Source organism: Rhinolophus sinicus, chromosome 13 (genome assembly GCF_057876585.1).
Source record: "Rhinolophus sinicus isolate RSI-liver-muscle chromosome 13, RSI-T2T, whole genome shotgun sequence".
Lineage (NCBI taxonomy): Eukaryota > Metazoa > Chordata > Mammalia > Chiroptera > Rhinolophidae > Rhinolophus > Rhinolophus sinicus.
Window position 1 is genome coordinate 46,615,187 of NC_142513.1, and position 24,467 is coordinate 46,639,653.

General features: G+C 39.1%; 1 protein-coding gene across 1 annotated transcript; it reads right to left on the reverse strand.

Moving 5' to 3' along the window:
• Positions 1-42: 42 nt before the first annotated feature.
• LOC148756079 (ankyrin repeat domain-containing protein 26-like) lies at positions 43-21,272 on the reverse strand. The gene is made up of 8 exons (XM_088789483.1): positions 18,464-21,272; positions 15,033-15,103; positions 13,745-13,882; positions 11,616-11,765; positions 8,717-8,787; positions 8,283-8,376; positions 7,608-7,677; positions 43-371 (listed from the first exon to the last, which is right to left on the reverse strand). The coding sequence occupies exons 1-8, from the start codon at positions 18,489-18,491 to the stop codon at positions 43-45; spliced, it is 951 nt and encodes a 316-aa protein (XP_088645609.1). The 5' UTR covers positions 18,492-21,272.
• Between the last annotated feature and the right edge of the window lie 3,195 nt (positions 21,273-24,467).

The following is a 24,467-nucleotide window of genomic DNA, read 5'->3' on the forward strand; positions in this document are numbered from 1 at the left end:
TTTTATACTTACCTTCACCAAAAGTAAACAATGAAAGCAGCTTTAGCTTTTTTGAAAGCTTAATTCTGTACTCTTTCTGTCCCCAGGGAACCAGACAGAGAGCAGGGAGTTCACAACAAGCCTTATTACAAAGGGTATTATGTTCAGGAAGGTCCAGGGTGAATGGAGCAAAACGGGGGCCAGGTGCTGCTTGCCTTTCAGCAGATGGTTCTCCATCAGGAGCTCCTTCATTTGCCACAGCAGCTCCTCTGTGGTGAACGTGTCCAGGTTTGGGTGAGCCAGATTGGGGGGTCCATTTCCTGTGATTTCGTTGGGGCTGTCCCCCTTTTCAGTTAGGCAGTTAAGCGGTTGCTGGGACATGGCAACAGATCCTATGGAAAAGTTACAAACAGAAAATATAGCTGACCGCCCTCTGCAAGGGTTCCCCCTGAATCCCACCAAATCCATTAGCAATTGCTAATATGTATTCCAAAAGTTGCCTACTTTCCCTCCCATTATATTTTGAATATTTTTGACTCTTTTAAACAAAGGCATATCCTAGCTCAATGTGTATGTGTGTGCATGTGTATGCCTGTGCATATGGGTGTGCAGAGGGGTACAGTGAGGAGCTGGGAAATGGAGGAGGAAATAAAGGGCACGGCATCATGATGATCGGGAATCTCAGCAAGACTCATTCAGGAGGATTTCCATATGTACATATTTGTAGATTTGGGCAAAGTATCATTGAGCTGATTTTCCCATGCAAATCATTCCATTCAAGTCTCCATACTGTGGGAGAATTGTGTGGTATGTTAAGTATATTTCAGTAAGCTGTTAATAATCTCCATATTTTATTTCTTGTATTCTTGGCTAAGAAGAAAGGGAGAACTAACATATTTTGGATGCTCACTATGTCCCGAATCACTGCATCAGACACATCAGCTTCTAATCCTCATTGAAACTCCATTATATTTAGTTTACAGCTGACAGAGCTGAGTTCACTGAGGTTTTACAGCTCATCCAAAGTCACTTAAGATGAGGCACAAACAAGTATCAAGGATGACTCCAAACCCAGGTATATAGGACCATAAAGGGATGACTGAATATTTAGGCTTCAATATTGGATCATTTTGCAAAGCACACTAAAAAGACTAAGAAATCTCGCCTAGTTATTGCATGTTCTGAGACTGTTTTAAGCATACCACTTAACCTGTAGAGGGGGCAAAGCCGACGTCAATAAGACACAAGTGCATCCCAACTCCACTTCTGTAGGGCCTATCACCTGGGCAAACAGAACTCTCCTCTCATGACTGGCTGCATGCTACAGGCAAACATTTTCTTTTACACACTTCATGAAGAAGATGATAAGCCTTTTCATGAAACCCTGCGGTCAGTGAAGACGAGGAGAGAGAAGTACTCTCTGATGTCTCACTGTATCATCACGACTGAGTGCTCTCCCAGTGCCCATATAAGAAAGGCAACCAACACACTAGTGCAGGACAGTACTTCCTCCTGATCCAACAGGAGGCGGCACCCGGGCTCTCTGGGGGTCCCCTGGAACCAAGAGGCCGGCGACCTGCCTTTGGTCTAAAGGTACTTGTAGGAAATCAGAGATGGAGCTACTACTGATGGGACAGCAGGCCCCCAACAGTGTCACCTGTGTGACTTCTCCCCAGGCAGCTAGCACAAGGAAAGGCATTCTCATGAGATTCTTTAATGAAGATGGCAATGTCAGGAAGTAAAAACACTGATAAAGCACGATATTCAAGTGTGAGCCGTTGAAGGCACCGATATGTCCCATATCCCAATTCATTTAGCAAAGAGGACACTGCTGACGTGTGCTCTCTGATAGTATCAGGGGACGAGAACGAGCTGCTTTTGTTTTCCAAATAAAATAATCTGGATAAAAATAATTTGGTAAAGCCATTTTCTGGCTTTCCATAAAACTCAGTTTTGTACAGAATGATATTGGTGCTAACATTTCATAAAAATGGGTTTTTACTTTACATCAGTGTTCCCATCTATTTTGCAGGGGAATACTAAAGTTCTAGGTGATAGACCTAAAGATAAAATCCTTGTAACGTGTATCATTTACTCGTGCACATTAAATTTCCTCATTGTATTCGATGATTACATGACCCTTTGAAAAAGTAAATGGACATATTTAACAGATTTTTAAGCAGGTATGTACAAATGTGTTTGGTTCCATTTCATTATACGCACACATTTCTCCTTAATAGTTTTTCCAAGAGAGGGGAAAGAGGAGGAAAGGAGAGGAGAGGGGAGAGGGAGGAAAGAAAACCACCCGGATATTTTTCCTCTTTGACTATCCTTTATGCCTCTACCAAGTCTTCAGACACACCACAAAGGAGTTAAACAGCTTCTAGTTATTACATTGGTGCTTCTCACTTTTCCAGGTTGCCCAGATTTTATAAGGACACCAGGAAAAACAACAACAGGGTTACACTAAGGGAGATGGTAGAATAAACACTGGGTGCCACAAACAGATGTGTGACCTCCAGATGTCACCTGACCTCTTGTGATGGTCAGCAAATGTGACTTATCCAGTAAATGATCATTACAGTAGTTTTCAGCTCAAAAAGTGTTCTTAAGCTTCTAATAAGGTCACAGTCCAACCCATACCATTCAACACATGCACCCTAACACACTCAGGGCCATGCCACCGTCTCACACTAATAATACACATGCCTATCCTAGCTATAGGAAAGCCTTCGGTATTCAGCACTGTTAGGGAAAATTATTTGGTAATGCAGATGTCACAGTAAATAAAGTTAGCCTGTATGCTGAATATAAGTATGTAAATACCAAAATTATAAGCATGTAAATTAGTACCAAAATTTTACTAAAAGCAATTTAACTGACTTGTGGTGACTCAAACAGAACTTTATGATTTTAGAATATTTCAAGGGGCCTCATTATGAATTATCACAGTACAGTGCATATGTGAAAGGTCTCTTGGTAGAATGCCAGTTAGAGGGAGCTGAGTCCTCTGTTTTCAACAACACCTTGAGCTGCTTTCAATGAAACAAACACAGAGACGTATTATATATCCTTGCACGCATCTTCAAAGGTTATGGAAATTGGAACTAAGCCATTTATTCCAAGTTCTACCCGATAACAGATTTTTTTCATAAAAGGCCAACTAATGTGGATCTGAAATGTGTCATTTACAAAGGTGATATTTAACTACAGAAGGCTGAATTAATTTAACACAGGATTTGTCAAGATTTCCCTGAAGAGGAAAAAGGAGAGCTGCCTAGAAGGTAAAACGATCAAAAGCAAAATCTCCAGGATTTTATTCCCAGACCCACTATTTGAATTCCTGATTATATTTTTTTATCATTCTTAATTCCAGAGGTCACGTAGTTGTAGCAATGACTTGACTTTGTAGGCACGAACTTAAATCTCATCCCTGAGTTGGGCTTTAAAATGATCCAGTCCAACTCCCTATTCTGGCTCTGGCGGCCCAAGATGGCAGATTAGAAATTTAACCCTGGTCTTGAACAACAACAACCAAAATGTCTCGTCTGGCTTTGTGGCAGATGGTCATATAGACCAGGCGTAAATGTCTTCAATGGCAGGAAATATGAGCAATGACCTTAGCAGGCAACTGCCCATTGTATTACAGGATGGTTCTGATTGCCAGAAAGTCATTTTGTATTGAATATAATCTGCCTTATACTGACTTCCCCCCACTGGACATTGGACCAGTGGAAATACCGTGTTTGCCCGTAAATAAGACCTGGCCGGACAATCAGCTCTAACGCATCTTTTGGGGCAAAAATTAATATAAGTCCTGGTCTTATTTTACTATAATATAAGACCCGATCTTATCTAACATAAAATGATACCGGGTCTTATATTAATTTTTGCTCCACAGAGCCTTTAGAGCTAATTGTCCAGCTAGGTCTTATTTTCGGGGAAACACAATAATACAGAATAAGTCTAACCCTACCCTGGTGTGGTTGATTCTCCAAATTTGCTGATTAAGTTTTCATAGGTTCAATCCCCATGTGGATGAAGAAATTTTAAACAGTGAAAACCTATTTGGTGATTGTAGACAATAGCTGGCTATTGGCAAAGTCTGGTTTGGGTTCACAAGGAAGCTGAGTAAGAATCCAAGACTGCATCAACTAAACCCATCCCCATCCTGGGAAAAGAACTCAAAGTATGCATCCTTCTAGCGGGATAAAAACAACTCTCATCTTTTATGCCAGAAATGGTATCCTGATTTTGTAACTTGCTAATGTACGGAAAATGGAAATAGACTTCACCTCATCGCCCCGGGCAGAAACCTGGGAGCTGTGTTTGAGTCTTCCCATTTCCTCTTCCCCCAAGTCTAATGGGTCACTAATGGGTCACCAAAGGCTGTCACTTCCGCCCCCTCTCCATCCTCACCAGCTTAGGTCAGGCCCTTCCTGTCTCATCTGGACTACAGATATCAACATCGCACTCCACAGAGTACAGGATTTCTGCCTATTTTGTCCACAGCACCTAGGACATTACCTGACATAGTTGGGGGTCCAACAAATACTTGCTGAATGAAATTTCATAGCCTCCTACACAGTCTGACTCTCAGATCTCCCTCTCAGCCCCACTACCTCCATGGTTTCTTCCCCAACATGAGCTCATGCGCCCGCTTAAAACCCTTCCCATACAAGACAGAGGTCCAGCTCCTTCCTGAGTGAGACAAATAGGGCCTTTCAGGATCTGGCTGTCACTTAACCACCAATATCATCTCCTGTCGCCATGCCACTCATACCCAGAGGACACTACAGAGCTCACAGTTCCCTGCACTCTTGCTTCTATGCCCTTGCATCTGTGTTCTGCCCTGTGCTTGAAATGAATGGCCGCCTTTTGCCCTGACAAACAGCCACTGGACAGTTCAATGTCCAGGTCAAATAGATGTCCCGTTCTTTCCTCTGCGTACCCGATAGCGCGTTCCTCCTGTGTTTCACCTCCCTGGCCCTTTTCTGCAAAGTAATCACCCCATGCCCGTCCATCTTCCTGTCAAACTTAGACCCAGGTCTGTATTTCATTCTTCCTAGATGTTGTCACACAGCAGGCCCTCAGGAAATGTTTGTTGAAATGAAATGAAAATGTAGTTTACCAAGGTATTTTAAAGTCTAACACTAGTAAAACACTTCCTGCTGCGTAGGTGACAAATCCACATGAGTTTCTCTACAGTTCTATGGCATTCACTTCCAGATTCTTAAATTCAACATTTAAAACTTACCTTGAAAATCAGTACTGTTTTTCATGTTACTATTAGGTTGCTGCAAGAGTAACTGAGGTTTTAGTTTCGGAAATAACCTTTCCACCTTAGTCACTCAAGGGCCCCAGTGGTGGCAGCCCCTCACCACCGACACATTTTCACCCCTAAAGCCCAGTGGATAGGTCTCACATCAAATTCTACTTAGAAGGCAATCTGGGAGCACACATAATAGCAGATAAGTGACTTTCAGCAAAGATAAATCAGGATGGTCTGGGACAACCTGTTGTTTTCAGTAAGTGAGGATGCTTTCAAATACAGCAGGGTGAGTGTTAAAAGATGACACCCACCGACATAGCGGTGGTAACTTGAGCAACCAGAGGAAATTACAATGACAGGTGTTTGCAACAACTTCATCCTGGGTCATCCCACAGATGACCCCGCTAATTAAAATTACTGATAATAAGACATGCGTCGATTGCCAAAATGCTAACAAACCAGGTCAATGTGTAGCAAGGAAGGGACAGTACATTGTGAATGGCTGAACAAGGGAACAAAGCACATAAAACTATTTCGTGTTAGAGAAAGAAGTAGGAGGAATTAAGGCCCATGTAAAGAGTAAGGACTTAAAATTTTCCATGAGGTAGCAGATATTAACTTTAAAGTGAACCTAGCAGAGTGAATATACATTTGGTTTTAAACATGTTGAGTGATACAAGTATGTTCTATACCTGATAGAAATTTAGTTAGTTATAAAACCCAAAATCCGTAACCTCAATTTGTCTGAAAAACTATTCTGTTTGCTTTTTTGTTTCTGATAATTGCCTAAAATTCTGGAAAGCTTTTTCTTAAAATGTAGAAATAAAGGAGAAATATATTTTCGTTCATGGTGAAAAAAAAAAAGTAATTGAGGTTTTTGCATTCATTTTTAACCTTTAAAAACCACAATTACTTTTGCACAAACTTAATGGAAAGATATCTGGACATCATTTCATAACATATATTCTGTTATTCAATCCTCATGCACATCAAAGTGAAAACAATGAGAACTTGTGATACGTATATTTTTTCTGCATGAAATAGATGTTATTTTAAAAACCAACAATGAAGTTTACTTGTTTCGTTTTGCTTTGTATTAACTGTTCCACAGATTCCAAAGAACATACCACACAGTTCAAGTATCTATAAAATTCACAAGAAGCAGGGCTCGGAGATCTACTTAAAGGGGGGCTTCCACGGTAAGGTAATAGACACAGTGACCAATTCCTTTCAAGAATAAGTTTGTTTTGGTTTTTGGAGGGTTTATTTGGATTCTATAGCATGAGATGCAACCTGAGGTCAATTACAAAAAGACACTACTTTTATAATGCTGTTCACAATATCTAAAGAACTACTGAAACTGTCCCAGTAGAAAAATGGATCATTCATCCCAAAGACTCTAATCATTGTCTTCTGTCTCCAGGGTAGTCCATTCCAGGGCGGTCCCTGGCCCTGGTCTCCTGTCAGGGCCTCCCAGCTGACTACAGACTGGGCAGGGCCTGAGGGTTAGCCTGGCCCCTCGACAAAGAGCAAGGGGGGTTCCTGTTCACAGCGCCACTTGCTGAACCAGATCCCAGGCTTTGCATGTCCTACCACCACCTTAGGGTCCTACAGCTTTGGTCTTCCTTAAATATCTCTGTGGCACACATTTCTGTGCAACAGTTTTCCTGGTGAAGGAGGCAGAGGAACCTGGTTTCATTTTCTCTCCTCGATGTTTACTGCCTCCAGCTTACACATCTCCAACAGTAAAAGCAAGTCCTCACCCTCATCAAATATTCATATTCTCTCTCTCTGTCTAAATACATGTATATAAGTATGTATGTACACATATCCACACACAGACACACACACATGTTCTAGACACAACAGTTTATGAAGATTCCTTTCGGCCAGCTCTTCAGTATCCCACCACCTGAGAGAAGTCATTTGTTCTTTAGTGTTCCTGGGCCGTTTCCTAAAGCTAGAGTAGTTTTCAGTTTTTTACGTCTCCCAAAGGTGTACCCTTAACCACTTCCCTTATAATGAGGCACTAGCTGTAGAGTGATTCCCAACCCGCAGGACGGTATCACCTTACACCACCTTCGTGACCTTCACAGGAAGTCACCTGCGGCTGGCCAGGCCGGTGAAGGGGGAAGGGCGCTTAGGGATGGCTGCCCTCGTGGCCCTTTCCCACCAGGTCAGGATCCGCTGGGAACTGGAAACCCTCCCACAAGAGGGGACTCCCCAACCCCTGGCCACCCACTCCCCGATTGGCTCAGGATGGCAGGGAAGGGGTCTGCGGGAACAGCTTCCAGGGTAGATAGAGAAGAAGTCACCACCTCGCCCAACCCCGAAAGGCCCCCCGGCCCTGGCTCACCCGTTGCCTGAGCTCCCGCCTCTCTCTGGGTTACTGTGTCCTCGGCATCGTGCCTGCTGGGGAGAGTCTCCTAGTAAAAACCAAAACAGTGGAAAATAAGAGGAGGCCTGTGGGTCTTAGACATTTGGGTGGAGGAATGATGCTGAGGAAAGAGCTGGAAGCACAGGTCATTTCTTATGAAAAGGACAGAACAAAGACTCACAGGGGACAGCAAAGGGCCATGGAGAAGCACTGGCATGGGTAGGACTAAGTCCTAATCCAGGAACAGACAGCACACATCAGGCTGTATTTCAGAATCGCTATGGACTAACGTGCCTTCCACTTTCCTTTCCTGCAGGGGAAACTTCAGCAGTCCAGCAGAATGTTGGGTGTGTGGGTGGTACATAACTCGTTGGACAAACGAAAGGTAAATGAAATGTGGTATATATAAAATATTGCCTTTAGACTATCACAATCTTTTTGTATAAAAATCTTACTGCAAAAATCATTAATTTTATGAACTGAGATTTCTTTCTCTGTAGAGAGGAATTACATTACTCCCAGCAAGTAGTATCAAGATGAATACAGTACTTTTATTAATGAGACTGTTCTTATTGTCTAAAATATTATTATAAGCTACTATGACAGACATACACATTCCTTTGCAGTATGACAGAAATGAAGAGATTGACTCACCAAGCTTGTACCTGACAGGTTCCTGTGAAGCTGTTCGATTAGGCCCACTAGCTTTTTAGTTGTCGTTGTTAGGTCAGTGCTTTCAGTGTCAAGCCTAAAGTGAATATTTTGACATAATTATTCTCACACATTGACTTTAAAGCATACCACATAATCTCTGAACAAATATCTGAAGGAGCAACTACATAAAATCTTACAATTTGAAAAGCGCATGATTTGGCAATTGTGCCATTTTTCTAGTTGTGAATTGTGGATAATGTGCAAAATCAGAGACAATGTACACAAATTATTCTTTTCAAGGTAGCGCAAAGCTGACATTTTGACCCAGCTTCACACTCATGTGTTTATTGTTATAACTGATCTAACTGTCATACTACACTACACATCTGCTTTATAAATACTCAGGTTATTTTCTGTGCTGCTTTAACTTATACTTTTGTACGTGATCTTGAATCTTCTCAGTACATCTCGCATCCTCTGTATGTTGAGCTCTTGCTTCTTGCTGCTAAAATAAAGAAAAAGTGATGTTGAACTACTGATGATCTATGACATCTGACAACTAAGTTCGCAAACTTGTGGCAATGATGTTGCTCCCCTTTTTTTATATATATGAGGGATTGTTCATTATGAATTTCTACCAACTGGACAAACAGTTAACCAAGTTTACTCTTTGGAAGTGCTGAAAAGGTTGTGTGAAAAAATTAAGAGGACCTGAACTTTTAGCCAACGACTCATTGCTCTTGCATCACGACAATGCACCAGCTCACACGGCACTGTCTGTGAGGGAGTTTTTAGCCTGTAAACAAATAACTTTATTGCAACACCCTCCCTACTCACCCCCAATCTGGCCCCCAATGACTAAATATGTCATTATCCAAAGATAAAGAAAATATGGAAAGGAAGACTCTTTGATGACATTCAGGACATCAAAGGTAATATGATGACAGCAATGATGGCCATTCCAGAAAAATAGTTCCAAAATTGCTTTGAACTGTGAACTAGGCGGTGGCATTGGTGCATAGCTTCCCAAAGGGAGCTTTGTGACCGAAGTGATATTCAGAAACGAGGTATGTAGCACTTTTTCTAGAATGAGTTCTCACACTTAATTATCGTATCTTGTAGTACAAATGACCCGAGAAGTCAAACATACTGTATTCCAAGCATCCCATCAACTCTAATTTTAAATATTGACATATGTGAATTACCAGGTTATTCCAGTTGACATGTTACTCTTGGGGGCAGTCAGATAGTTCATGGAATAGTTTGAGGGGCAGTAACTAAATAAGAGCCAAAATGCCTGGGTTTTTATCCCAAGTCCACCAGTTATTAGCTGGGTGACCTTGAGCAAAATACTTAAACTTTTTGGGTCTCAGTTTCTTCATGTATAAAATGAGACAATAGTGGCATCTACCTCACTGGGATATTGGGAAGATTAAATTAAGGAACATATGTAATAGAAAAGGACACGGCGCACAGTAAAATCAAAGGGTTTGCAGTTGGACTACAATGCAAATGCCACCTCCCGGATTGAGCATACAATTTATATGACCATGAGAGGCAGGGTAAAGCCACTGACGTGGGAACAACGGACTCTAGTGCTAAACCCAACTTCCCAAACCAATTCATTCCCGGGAACTGATTATGTTGGGATGTGTTAGCAAGCACTCAGAAGAGTAGATGAAAGCAACACGCTCTGGCAGATCAGAAAAGCCGTCCTCAGAACTGTACAGTTAGAACGTGCTATCAATCTGTACACCCTGTCTGGCTGCAGAGAGGAAGGAGTGGTTCCCTTTTATTTTATTTTTTTTTATTTTCATGGAGAGGGGGAAAATGAGCATTTCATTGAACAATTTTCTGTTAGATTCGTGCTTTCGATTTTATATATAATTGTGAGAAATACTTCAGAATAAAAATTTAGTTATATCAATGTCTCCAAGGGGAAGTATTGGTTTGGTATAAAGTATTTAATTTTATCCTAACAACTGTTAAAGAAAACATTTTTAATTTATGCCAGGATAGGTGCCATCATATCAAATACTATTTCCCCTTAGACAAACTTATACTTAGAAAGACAGAATTCTCGCTCATGAAAAATTAAAACTATGTCAAATTTAGGGCTTGATTGCTCTGCACAGACTATCTGACAAGTGCTGAGAAACATGAGTTCAATGAGAGTTCGAACAGTCAGAGAAAGCTTCACGGAGAGGCGAGGTTGGGAGCTGAAATCCGGGGGCAGGGAAATCAAAACATTGGCTCCCACCATAACTTGTAAACTCGTGTTCATAGCAGAATTATTAACAGCCGAAAAGTGGAAACAACACAAAGTTCCATCAACTGATGAATGGGTAAGTATTTTGTCCACAAAGTGAAGTAATGTTGGGCAATAGGAAGAAATAGCTAACAATTGATATGTGCTACAACACGGTTGAACCCTGGAAACGTGACGTTACGGGAAAGAAGCTAGTCACAAAGGACCTCATATCCTGTGATTCCATTTACATGAAACATCCAAAATAGGCAAATCTATGGAGACAGAAAGTAGATTGGTGGTTGCCTGAGGCTGGGAGAGACAGGAAGATGGGGTGACAGCTAAGTGATGTGGGGTTTCTTTTGGGGGTGATGGAAATGTTCTATGATTGTGGTGATAGTTCCACAACTCTCTGAATGTAACGAGAGATATTGAATTGTATGTTTTAAATGGGTGAAATATGATATGGGAATTGCATCCCAATGAAGATTAAAAAGAACAATAGTGAATCTCGATTATTTTCTTAATTCTCTATTGTGGGTGTGCATACTATAATGATCTACATATTTCTATACTTTTACAATATTTCTAAAATGAAAACAAAATGAAGGAAATGTCTACTTCAATTGGTTTGTATAATGAACTTTCTGTACGAGTCAGTCTGAAGTCCATGAAATATATGCCAGTGCTGTAACCATTGACAAAAGTGATGATAAGAAATAAGACAAATGTCTGAATTGTTCTAGTAAACATCATCTTCTGATCTTAAATGGCTGCTCATCGTGGTCATGGAGCTATCACTACAAAATACTGTTTAGTAGGAAAAAGTCTCTCCATTTCTATGAGGAACGCTGCCTATTTCTCAACGTTACCAAGGGTATAGACTATAAGAAAAAACATACAATGCAAATAGCAGGATGGAAGCCAGAGTTTAAGGAAGAAGTGCATTATAAAGATAATAAAATTATAATAAATTAATTACAACAAAAACACAAAAGAAAGCTTCCCTTGAAAATCAGGATCCTAAAACACTTTATATTAATCAACTATAGATGAACTGTTGACAGGTTACATTTCACACATACCTGACGTCTGAGTTGCTCTAACGTCTTGAAATCCTGTGTCTCAGCTTCTGAATTCATACGGTAATGTGATCTAACCTCCCGTGAAGCCTCTGACATAGGCAGTTTTCTTGTGGTGTCAGGTAGCTCTTGTTGAAGTTGTCTCCCAACCACCTAGGAAGATGATGCTGTTAGTGATTTTATAATCACATCTATTAAATTATGTTAATAATCGCTAACTCTAACACATTAATATAACATATAACTTGAAAAAGATCACCCCAGGCATCATTTCACCTTCTTTTCCTCTTTTGGACACAAGTCTGTCTACTGAATCTGGGTAAGACACAGAAGGTGTTATCCCGCTGCCCACTCACTATTACGTAGGTTACTTGAACAACAGATTCAGCCCCACTCCCCATTTCCCCTGATGAAGCTGCAAAGCTTAACAATCTACTGACATCTCAAGGGGAAATTGGTATGTCGGTGGGACTAGTGGTAGTCAATTCTACATTGTGGAATGTTTTCCCCCTTTTTTTATCACAGGCTTAAATTGACTTCACAGGTCCTCACGTACGCAGTCCACTGCTCACAACCTTCCAACAGATTCCTGTATCTTAGAAGAAAAGCGAACTCATTCCAGTGGTCTTCAGGGCCCCAGGTAACGTGTCCTGGACCTCCTTCCTGCTACACATGAATCCTGCCTCCCCTCACTCGTCTGAAAATGGGGACCCAATGCCAAATTAATAAATCACAGACCGCTACAATTCTCTTTGAAATGGACAAACTTATGTCCAAATGATAGTAAATGGGCCTTGCGATGAGAAATACGAATTTGTAAAAATATTCAAGGACAATTAAGTGGATATCCCATTGGAAAAATACATCGTTGAATCCAAACCTCCAACTTTATGCAAGCATAAATTCCCCAAGTATAAAAAAAAATAATGTAAGATGCTGAATCCATGAAATGGAAAAAGAGAATTTTAAAATCATAAGAGAACTTTAAGCATCTCAGAACTGGAAAGGCAGCAAACCCAGAAGGCATGAAATAAAAGATTAAGAAGTCTGACTATAATTTAAAATAGAGGTTACCATCTGAATATACACCTCTCCCACAGTAAGAGTATTCACTCTGCATACATTTGGGCTGATTACATTTCCTACAATTTTTTCCCCAAGAATACTCAAAAGATATTCTATTTTTCTAATACTTACAGAGTCACTTATAAGATTAAATCTACTAATCACTGATACATCTAGGCATTGCGCTAAGCACTTCTTTATACATCAATGAACTCATTTCGTTATCACAATCTTGAACAGAGTGATTAAAAAGATGAGCAAGTTCAGGATTTTCTGCAGGACTTTGGGCTCCGCAATAGTGTGCTTGCTGCTCTTCTAGTGGAAATATGTAAATTCCAACGAAGCCTTAGATTTCAAAAAACTCAGGGAAAATAAGCTAAAAATTATAGAGCTCTTCTTAGAAAATAGTGAGATTATTTGCTGCTGCAATAAGTGTTATTCCCTTTTCATAATGTTTAAAGGAGAAATAAATGTGAAACAGGGGCAAATACACTGACTTCTCTGAATAAAATACTCACCAATAAATTATCACTAAGTATGTATCACGGTATCCAATTTCTTCAAAAGTTCCTAGTCTGAAGTAGGACTCTACTGGGAGCAAATTGTTACTTTTCTCAAAAGTAGGAGAATGAGATCTAAAAGACGGTCTCTGACCTGGCTATGCCTCTACTCCTTACAATCAGTGGAAGTGAAAACTAACCTCTCTACTAATACAGCAAGGGGATGAAATCACTGCCTCAAATTGAAACTTCTGTTATCAGTAGCAATAGTTTTGAGATTGTAGAAAGCTCATTGATCCCTGTAAAAAGTATTGAAAGCCTCCCCTTTAGATGAGACATTGGGAACGTCACTACTTGACTGTTGGACATAAAAGGATTTCAGTCAAGAATATCATTTATTGCAATGGACCAAAAATGTCACTCCCCCTAAAATACACACACACACACACACACACACACACACACTTTTAAATTCCTCTACAACTCCCATATGTACAACATTGGTTTTTAAAATATGTACATACACAAATACACACACACATGTTTGAAAAGGACTAAACAAAATACCTCAGAATTCATTTTCTTAAGGTTTATTTCTGTCTCCTTTTGTTGTTGAAGGCAATTGGTCAGAATTGCATCATGTAATATTCTCTTGTCCTGTTCTCGGGAAAGTGGCCTCTGAGTGTCGTTTTCCTCTTGTATAACCTGGAGAATAGAATATGAACAGAGAAAAATTAGAATATAACTAAATTTAAATGTTAAAAATCTTAATCTACGTTTTACTTACTCCCAAATTATTGGACTGTAACTAGAAAGTGAAAAATAAGTTGCCTTAGGCTAAATTAGAAGAAAAACATGAACCCGCAAAACTAATTTTGTCACCGTTTGCACTAAACAATCGCTTATATGTTAAACCCACCCAAAAAATGAAATAGTAGATGATTTTTAATGTCATAGAGGCTTCCTCACTTAAAATAGTTCACCCCACCATATCTTAAATAGTGAGACCCCATAGTGAATTTAAGAATATTTTTTAAAGATTAATAACTGGAGAATAGGCAAACTTTAATTAGGAGCCCACATGATTAACATCAATCAGTAAGAGAAGCAAATTCCTAAATATTAATTCCAATTATACACTATGACAGTGTTACACATTGACATAGTTATCTGTTGCATCAATTGTAACTTACTCACTACCCACTAAATAAGAGCAGATAAAAAAATTAAATCATATTTACTGATTTCCTACACTGAAATGAAAGAAATTAGAAAGTTATTCTTTGTGCCCAAACAACCAAGGTCCCATCCTGGAAGGTGTGATTCTCTTAAGTCAGTTGAGTTGATTGCATGACCCTATTCTCTCCCTGAATGTAGACTCAGAGTCCGTTACACAGAGGTCACAAGGAAGAATCCATCTCTAACCTTGGCCTTAGTGACCAGCCATACGGAACTGCACATTTTGAACCACTGAGAATCATGACTCCTTTCGCGTGAGTCCGAATCAGTGGCCATCATTTTTACATGGTTCATAATTTCAACTGTCTCATCATGTGATACAATATTTGACGTTACTTTATCATGTAAGGAAGTTATAAAAATTAAAGGAGCAAACAATAGTCAGGACTTTTTTTTTTCTCCTCAATCCCAAGGATAAAATTGAGCTACGAATATCTACAGATTCTAACAACATTTTAAGTTTTGTAACTGCTTCAAATGTTATAAATATCATTCAATTATGACCGTTTGACTCTAAAAGGTTAGCTTGAAAGGTAATTTCCATTGGGCTATATTACAGTATTAAAGCACGGAAAACCATATTATACTAGAAATTTAAACTTAAATTTTCACATACATGCGTGTAGGTCTTTTCATTTCCATCAAGCCGCGCTTTCCCTTCCTCTGATGTCATTCCTAGTGGTCGTTCTGCTGACAAATCTACATATTAGTTAAAATGAACTACTTACGACAGTTAGATAAAAGTTATAATCTTTATAAATACAGAAAATAACATCTTATTAATTGAGAGTTTAAATTAAGCTTAGTCTTTTCCTGAATATTTACTTTACTTAAGAAATACTTCTAATTATCTAACACTTCAACAAACCATTTGGGAAACAAGAGATGTCACAAAGTTCAAGGCATACAAACATGTCAAAAATTCATCCACAAATTCATTCACTGAACATGAATGAAAAAACAATCAGAAACAAAACACAATTTAGAATTACATGACAAACATATTAAGTCACACTATATACTCTGTTCTCTACCTCGTAATAGTACCTTTTCAACAACACCCTAAGATTCAACTGCATCGTTTGCAGAATGACTGTTACTTCTGATGCATTTATCAGTGTACACCCTTTCTTATGGCTGAAATGTTTTCCTCTACTATTCTGAACATTTCTTTCATCTTTGAGGATTCAGCACTGGGGTTTAAGGAAGAAAAGAGAGAAGAGGAGACAGACTGCGGACACAGCTGAGATGGAAGTACTACGCACTAAATTCTCAATGATTCCCAATACTGTTGAGAAAGTCAATTCTAAAATACATAATGTCATAGAAAATCCAAGAAATATTTGATTGTTGGTTTCAAAGGTGCTTTTTCAGTTACATCGAATACAGTTATAACTGATACTTGTGAATGCCGAGCTTTAAAACTAAAACTATTTTTTTGTTTCACTAGGCAATCTTTAGATCTTTATGAAGTTTTCCCATCTGGTCCCAATGTGGTACATATAATCCTGCTGCCCACTCCCCAGTGTACGCTAAATACTAGTCTAAAGGAAATCACCCTTTCACCTCATTCTTTTTCTTATTCCCATATGTTACTGTGGTTCAGGAAGAATGCCGATGTCTTGCTAAAAGTCATTTTGCTTTGTTGTAAGTTGCATAAACAGAGTAAACATAAAGTAGATTTTGCCACAAAATGACTGTTGGAAAGTCAGAACTATGATGAAGCTACATAGAGGTGGGCTGGGGTTGAACACTTTCTGTTTCTTTATTTCCTTCTTTGCTTTCTCTGTTTTCTGGTAGCGGTGATTCACACAAGTCATGGAGCCTATAATTACCTAACAGAAACACACCTACAATCTGAGTCTCTAGTTTGTCTATTACGGTCATCTGTCCAAACTCTGTGGATGCTGACATAGGTTTGCTCATTGAGTGTGTGGCAAATGGCCTTTTATCACCAAGTTTCCAATCCCCGGATCTTTGACAAGTTTCATTCTTGAAAGTCAAAGAAGTAGCATTCCAGCTGGAAGAAGCTGAAAATAAAGTTTTCATTTATGAGGAGGTAAAAATAACACAAATTTGACTATCTTGTAAAACTTCCTTTTTCAGAGAAGCAGTCCCACGTCCTCCTTTCCCCCGAACACACTACTCCTTCAGAGCACATTTTATTTTAGGTGTATATTGCCATTCTCATAGGTAAGTTTAATTCATTATTGTCACTCAGCAATTTCTATTATATAATGTGTTTCCAATTAAAGCTTTCATTCATAGTTAATATGGTGCGGGATGTGAATTTTTTTGTCGTTATCAAAAGTCATGTTTAACCATTTATCTTAAGTTTAAATATGCGTGACAAACATGGGTTTAAAAAAAATCTTTTAATGAATGGTACTATTTCAAATAAGAAACTACTTATTACGAGAAAATGGTCTTTTCTAAATGCTTCAATATCTTCAAGATTCATTTTTTAAATTTATTGGGGTGATAATTGTTAGCAAAATTACATAGATTTCAGGTGTACAATTCTGTATTACATCATCTATAAATCCCACTGTGTGTTCACCACCCAAGAGTCAGTTCTCCTTCCATCACCATATATTTGATCCCCCTTACCCTCATCACCCACTCCCCACCCCCCTTACCCTCTGGTAACCACTAAACTATTGTCTGTGTCTATGAGTTTTTGTTTCTCATTTGTTGGTCTTGTTCTTTTGTTGTTTTTGGTTTATATACCACATATCAGTGAAATCATATGGTTCTCTGCTTTTTCTGCCTGACTTACTTCGCTTAGCATTATACTCTCAAGAATTCATTTTTTAAGTCTTCGATAAACAGAAGTTCATATGACAAATGACAGACTTGGGTGACTTTATTGTTTCCAAGTAAAAGTAGGATCAAACTAGGTCCACATTAGCTCCAAGGAGTACAGTGAGCTATGAGACAGAAAATCAATATATAACAAACCTATTTTCCGTTTGCTTTTTAAACAAAATTATCAGCTTAAATCTTAAAGACAAGTGAAAGAAAACCACAATTGTAGAAGTGAAGCTTTAAAGCCTGTTTTATCATTTCACGTCCAGGAAGCCCGTACATCATTTCAAACGGTGGTTTCCAATGTCATGTAAGAATCCCTGAAGTCCCAAGATCTGTAAGTCATGGGGCCCGAAAAGGTCACAACTATTTTCACAGAAATACTAAATGTCATTTGCCATTGTCACTCTCATTCTCTTCTAAGTGTACAGTAGAGTTCTCCACAGCCGTGATATCACAGCTCTGATGGTAACATCATAGGTCTGATGGTGACTGGGTCGCAGCTCTAATGGCTCATGGAATGCATGACTGTGTGTGCTCGTATTTTAAATTGTTCAGTTTTTATTTCTAATACTGTAACTATCTACGGAGACTACCGACTTAAAAATATTCTTTGGAATTCTCAATAATTTTTAATAGCATAAAAGCATCCCAAGGCACAAAAGCTTCAGAATTCCTGTTTTCAAAGATTGTGTCTACCAAATATTCATTACCATTAATTACTTCTCCCATTTTTAATAATCAAAGACACCATAAGCGCCCGTACACACACACCCGGTGTCTGCTCAGCAGAACATCTGGTTGTCTTAAGACCATCAGTGTTACAACACTAAGAGGAAGTAAATTTAAAACACAATTGACATGGTAGCAACTGAGGCTTACTCTGGGTAAAGGTCAAAATTCAAAGAACCATTTTAAAACCCTGGAAATATCTTCCAGTGTGATAATTAACCTCTGAGAACCCCTATTAAGTACAGGGGTTCCAAACTGGGACATTTAGGATATCGAATCAAGAGGAGAAACATCTGAATTAAAGTCACATTTTTAAAATCTTGTTTTCTTATTCCTGTCGATGTCTTTTTTTTCAAACATCAATACCAACAGTGACATCATGTTGCTTATGTGAAATCCTTCAATTAAATTGTAACAAAAGAAAGGAATTCTGAATAGAAGACTGTGAGCATGCCAAATGTCCTTGCGTACTCCTTCCCAAAATTAAACTGGTATTGCAAAGTGTACCTGGTCTGAAGGGTTGCACATCGTCCATTCCTACACCTTCGTGAGGACCAGGATCTTCCACTTCAATGCTCGTCTGAATGGGTTAGGAAACAGGACGATTAGTAACTAATGGACACTTCATACAATTTCTAGTTAATAATTCAGGATAAAAATATTAGTGTTATCACCACCAAGAAAAGGACTTTTTGAAAAATATGTATTTAAGCAATATTAGGTTGGTGCAAATGTAATTGCAGTTTTGCGGGTTTTTTTTAACCTTTTAAACCGCAATTACTTTCGCAACAACCTAATACTTTGATAAGTGTACTTGACATAACTGTTAAATATTTCTAATGAAGATTTGTTTTTTAGTGTTAAAACAAGATACTTGCTTGACATGGTAAGAAACCTTGGTGTATGCCCAGTTGAGTTTAAACAGAATATTTTGGAACCTACTTCATCTAGGTCAACAAGAGCTAGGAAAAACCGAACTCTTATTTGACAAAAATTTTGATAGAAAAAATGATTGAACCAAGTGGCAAAGAGATAAGAAAAGCTTTTCATTAAATTATATTCAATAAATAATAGGAAAAATGTTATATATAGTTATGCAACTTTTAAAAAAAGTATAATGATCTCTAATCGGGCAAAAATAAGAACATTTATTTATTATAACCATCTAAAATGTACCAGTCACTTACTATACACATTTATTTATTTCCCACACAAAACAACAAATATAAAAATGGTTTGATGATGGTTACCCCACTTCCTGCTTCCTGGCCATTCCAAGACATTAGAATACAATGATGGACAGATGCGATCCATTGTCTCTGTCCAGCAGGTTTTGCTCCTAGATCTTCACATGACTGGCTCCTTCTCATGCTTCACTTGGCAGTTTTTGTCACACTCAGAAAGATCTTTCCTGACCCCCGAAATTCCACTCCCACTCCCATTCCAACTATAACCATGCCCCCCACCCCTGACAATATTCTCTAACCCAGCATTCTCCATTCTCTTTAAATGACGCAGATATAGTGACTTATAATGGACTGTTGCTCACTTGTTTTCTGCTTCTACAGCTACAGCTGTCCCCTGAACTTCTCCATTCAGTGTCTAACTGCCCAGCTGGTATCCAACTAGAAATTTACTCAAGGTGAAAATATTGAGCTCGCACCAACAAAGCCTCAAGAACCGAAACACTACACATCTATGGGGTACCGCCAATCACAGTCTCCTGAAATTTAACATCCCCCAGATTAGAAATCCACATGCCCCTTCTAACTTTTCCATTCTGTTCTTGACACTACTGCCATTTGATTGTCCTTCAGGTTTACAAAAAGTGTCCCCGATATTTAGTAAGTCACTGTATCCCACTATGATCATTGTGTTTTACATTCTATAGCTCCCTTTTCAGTTTTAAAAGTGTTTTCACATTTGTTACCACATTTGTGCATTTCACATACCTGAAAGGTAGTCATTAGTACCATTATGACAAATGAGGTTACTGACATCTGACAGGTTAAAAAGAAGTTTCCCCAAGATCCCATAGCTAGTAAGTGACCCATCCAGAATTCTAGTCTGTTCTTATCATCAAACACAGTGTCTGTACCAGTAGGCAGCAGTTGCCTATATCAGAAGATCACACCTTTCTTATATCTTTCCACAGCTGTCACCTCATGTAGCTCATCATTACATTGTACCTCTATTACTACAAGTACGGTTGTCATCAAGTTACTCAATGCACGCTATTTTAACTGAACAAGACAGTTGCCCTGTATTAAAACAGCGCTCAGTTGATTACTGTTAGTATAATCCTACGTATTATTACTATCCACTATGATCTTCCTTCACTGGAACGGTTTCTTTCAGATCTATTTCACATTACAAATATAATAATACTTTAATGTCCCAGGCGCTATCTTTTCAAGTTCCAAATTATAAAAAACCCTACAATCCAAATTCTTTCTGAAATTCATTAGGACATTTGCAATCTACAAAAACCACAGAGTCATGCATTTGGGCATAGTTCGAGCTGGAATAATTCTTTAGCTTTTAGGTAAACTTAACTTCAGAACCCAAACTGATTCCTTATGACTTGGAAACCTTTGTGTTTTATACTATACTACACTGACTGCCTTAAGAGAAACTTGCAAGTTAGCAGAATTGTACTACGCTGTCTCATTATATTACATATAGCCAGTTTAATAATTACAGGCGAAACCATAAAAATTGGTGTGTATGGGGAAATGTAGGGGTGAGAAAGTAAAGTCAAAGCATACCTTTTTCGTTTTCACATCACAGAATGGTGATATTTCAAATAATAATGATAATAATAATAATAATAGTGAAAGACAGTACCTCAGAATGCCAAGGTGATTCTTCATCTTCCTCTTGTCCTAATCCTAATGATGACTTTCTAACTATAAAATGTAGTCACAGATACATTAATGTGAACATATGTTACTTGCATTTTGAATACACATTCAGTCATGAATATTTCCATAAAAGTAATAGCAGAAAAGAATTTCAGGGGGTGAAGCATTTGCAAGACGAAGCAGTTGTTAGTAGTGGGGATACTTTTGAAAAAAGATAGAAAAAATGCTTAAAAGAAATAAATATCACATTTGGATCTACACATGTTAGATTTGTTTACAGCAGCACTTAAGCTAGAAAGAATTCATAGATAGTCACTAAATTACCACTCATATTATTCTGGTGTGCTCCATCAGCACAAGTCAAATTATCATTGCTTGTTTGCTCTTGTGGAGCACTTTCAATAATATCCACACCATTTTCTCTTTTTCCAATTGCCGGTTTGGTTGCTTCTTTCTATTAAAAAAAAAAAAAAGAAAGGAAAAAGAAAAAACAACCCAACTTCAGAAAACATCATATTCATTTACTCGTTCACTCACTCACTCAGTCCATCCGTCGATAAGACAAAAAACTTTACTGTAGCCATCAAATCATAGGCACAGACCCAGGGGAAGCTGGAAATATAAATGAGACATTCTGTCCTACACGCTAGTACGAGTAGAGATAATATAACACATGAAAAAATAAGAGCAGAAAAGTACCGCTCTCCACTTCAACAGCCCAAATGAGTCAAGTATCGTAAGGGCACAAAAGAGACAACAGTCAGTTGTACCAGGGAAGCTCAGCAGATGCGGCAAAGATAGGGCTGCATCTTGACAGTTATGCAAGGTGCTGAGGGAAGGCGTGAAGGGGATTCCAGAAGGGCAGCGCGAGCAAAAGCCTGATGATGAAAGAACATATTGCAAGTGAGGGCGCAAAGGAATGGGGTAAGCCTGGAACACTGAGAACGGGATGGAGATACCACTGCAGTTTCAGAACCAAATCAAAGAAGGCACGTGTCATGCTAGCCTATGAATTTTACCCTCACGTAGTGGGGAGTCACTCAGTAAGCAGAGGTGTTGCATCATCACAATTCTGTTTTAAGACAGTCACTCAGGCTGCAATTTATGATATTGAGGACCTCCGTTTCTTTCTGGTATCCTATCCATCATCCTGTCTTGCGTCACAGCATAGGCTCTTCTCGGTGCCTCCAAACCCACAAAGGCAGCTACCAAGACTAGGTCACTTTGTGGCTTCTATTAGGTGGCTCTGGGTTGGGCACTAGCAGCAGCTGACCTGGGCCTGCCCCACAGCCCCTCCCATGAGGCCCCAAATCCAACACACCTGGTGATCAGCTTCAGCAACACCAGAACAACACCCAATTAGCTCCATAAATGACACGCCCAAGCCATGGTCTGAGCAGACACCAGAGCCCTGCTACAGCCGATCTCACTCTGCGAGGTCAGCCCACATACATCAGCTCATGTACTGTAGTCACAGCCAGTCGTCCTGAGGGTCGATTCCACACACTGATGTGCCAACAGCATCCAAGGCTCAAGTACAACAGGGGGGCACACACCACCCACACAAGCTTCTGGAGCACCTGGCTAAGGTGACCAGACTGTACCACTGGGCCCCACACGACACCTGTTATATGAGCCAATGCTGCCAAGATGAGGAGAATTAGCAGATCTACATAATACATAGAAACAAACACAGAGAGGCAGTTAAAAAAAAAAAAAAGAGAGAAAGAAACATTTCCCTAATGAAAGAACAGGAAAAAACTCTAGAAGAAGAACTAAACCAAATGGAGACAAGTAATCTATCAGATACACAGTTCAAAATACTAGTTATAAGGATGCTCAATGAAATTAGGCGAAGAATAGATAAACTCAGTAAAACTTCAACAAAGAGACAGCATACATAATGAGGACATACACATCATTAAAAAAAGTCTGCAATGAAGAATACAGTATCTGAAATGAATAATTTATAGATGGAATCAGCACCACATTTGGTGAAGCAGAGGTTCAAATAGTGATTTGGTAGACAAGGTAGCAGAAAACACCCAATCAGAACAGAAAAAAAAATGAATATAAGTAAAAGATAAAGTATTCTCTGTCTTTATTTAAGGGACCTCTGGGACAATATCAAGTATAACAACATTCGTAAGACTATCAAAAGGAGAAGAGAGAGAGAGAGAGAGAGAGAGAGAGCAAGGAATTGAAAACCTATTGGATTACACAATGATGGAAAACTTTCCTGACCTGGAGAAGGAAACAGACACACAAGCATAGGAAACACAGAGTTCCAAACAAAATGAACCCAAACAGGCCCACACGAAAACATATTATAATTAAAATGCCAAAGGGTAAGGACACAGAGAAGATATTAAAACCTTCAAGAGAAAAGTAGTTAGTCATGTACAATGGAGCTCCCATAAGACTGTCAGCTGATCTCTCAACTGAAAATTTGCAGGCCAGAAGGGATTGGCAAATATTGAAAGTGATGAAAAGCAATAATCTTCGACTAAGAGTACTGTATCCAGCTAGGCTCTCATTTAGAATCAATGGAGAGGTAAAGACTTTCCAGAGAAAAAGATGATGGAGTTCAACACTAACAAACCAGTATTACAAGAAATGTGACACGAAGAAGGAGAAGGAGGAAAAGGAGGAGGAGGACGAGGAGGAGGGATGAAGAAGTAGAAGGAGAAGGAGAAGGAGAAGGAGATGAGAAAGGGAAGGGGAAGGGGAAAGGGAAGGGGAAGGGGAAGGGGAAAGGAAAGGGGAAGGAGAAGGGGAAAGGGAAGGGGAAGGAGAAGGGGAAAGGGAAGGGGAAGGAGAAGGGGAAGAAGAAGAAGAAGAAGAAGAAGAAGAAGAAGAAGAAGAAGAAGAAGAAGAAGAAGAAGAAGAAGAAGAAGAAGAAGAAGAAGAAAAAGAAGAACAGAAAGAGGAGGAGAAGGAGGAGGATGAGGACGAAGAGGAGGAGAAGAAATATGAATAATAAAATGGCAATAATCACATACCTATAAATAATTACTTTAAATGTAAATAGGTTAAATGTTCCAGTCAAGACATAAGGTGGCTGAATGGATAGGACTACAAGACCCATAAATATGACATCAAACTTAAATTTTTTTGCACAGCAAGGGAAACCATCACAAAATGAAAACACGACCAGATGAATGGAGAAGAGATTTGCCAATGATATATTTGATAAAGGGTTGACATCCAAAACATGTAAGGAACTCATAAAATGCAACACCTTTAATAGACAAACAATGCAATTAAAAAATCAGAAAAGTACCTGAATAGACTTTTCTCCAAAGAGGTCACACAGATAGCCAAGAGACATACGAAAACATGCTCAGTGCCACTAATCATTAGAGCAATGCAAATTAAAAACACAATGAGTTATGACCTCACAACTGTCAGAATCGCCATCATCAATAAATCAACAAACAACAACTGTTGGTGAGGATGTGAAGGGAAGCCCCGCGCACTGTTGGTGAGACTGCAAACCCGGCCAGCCACAATGGAAAACAATATGGAAGTTCCTCAAAAATTTGAAAATAGAACTACCACGTGGCACAGCAGCCCCACTTCTGGGTTTTTCTCCACAGAAATCCAAAACACTGATTTGAAAACATCTGTGCATCTGTATGGTCCTT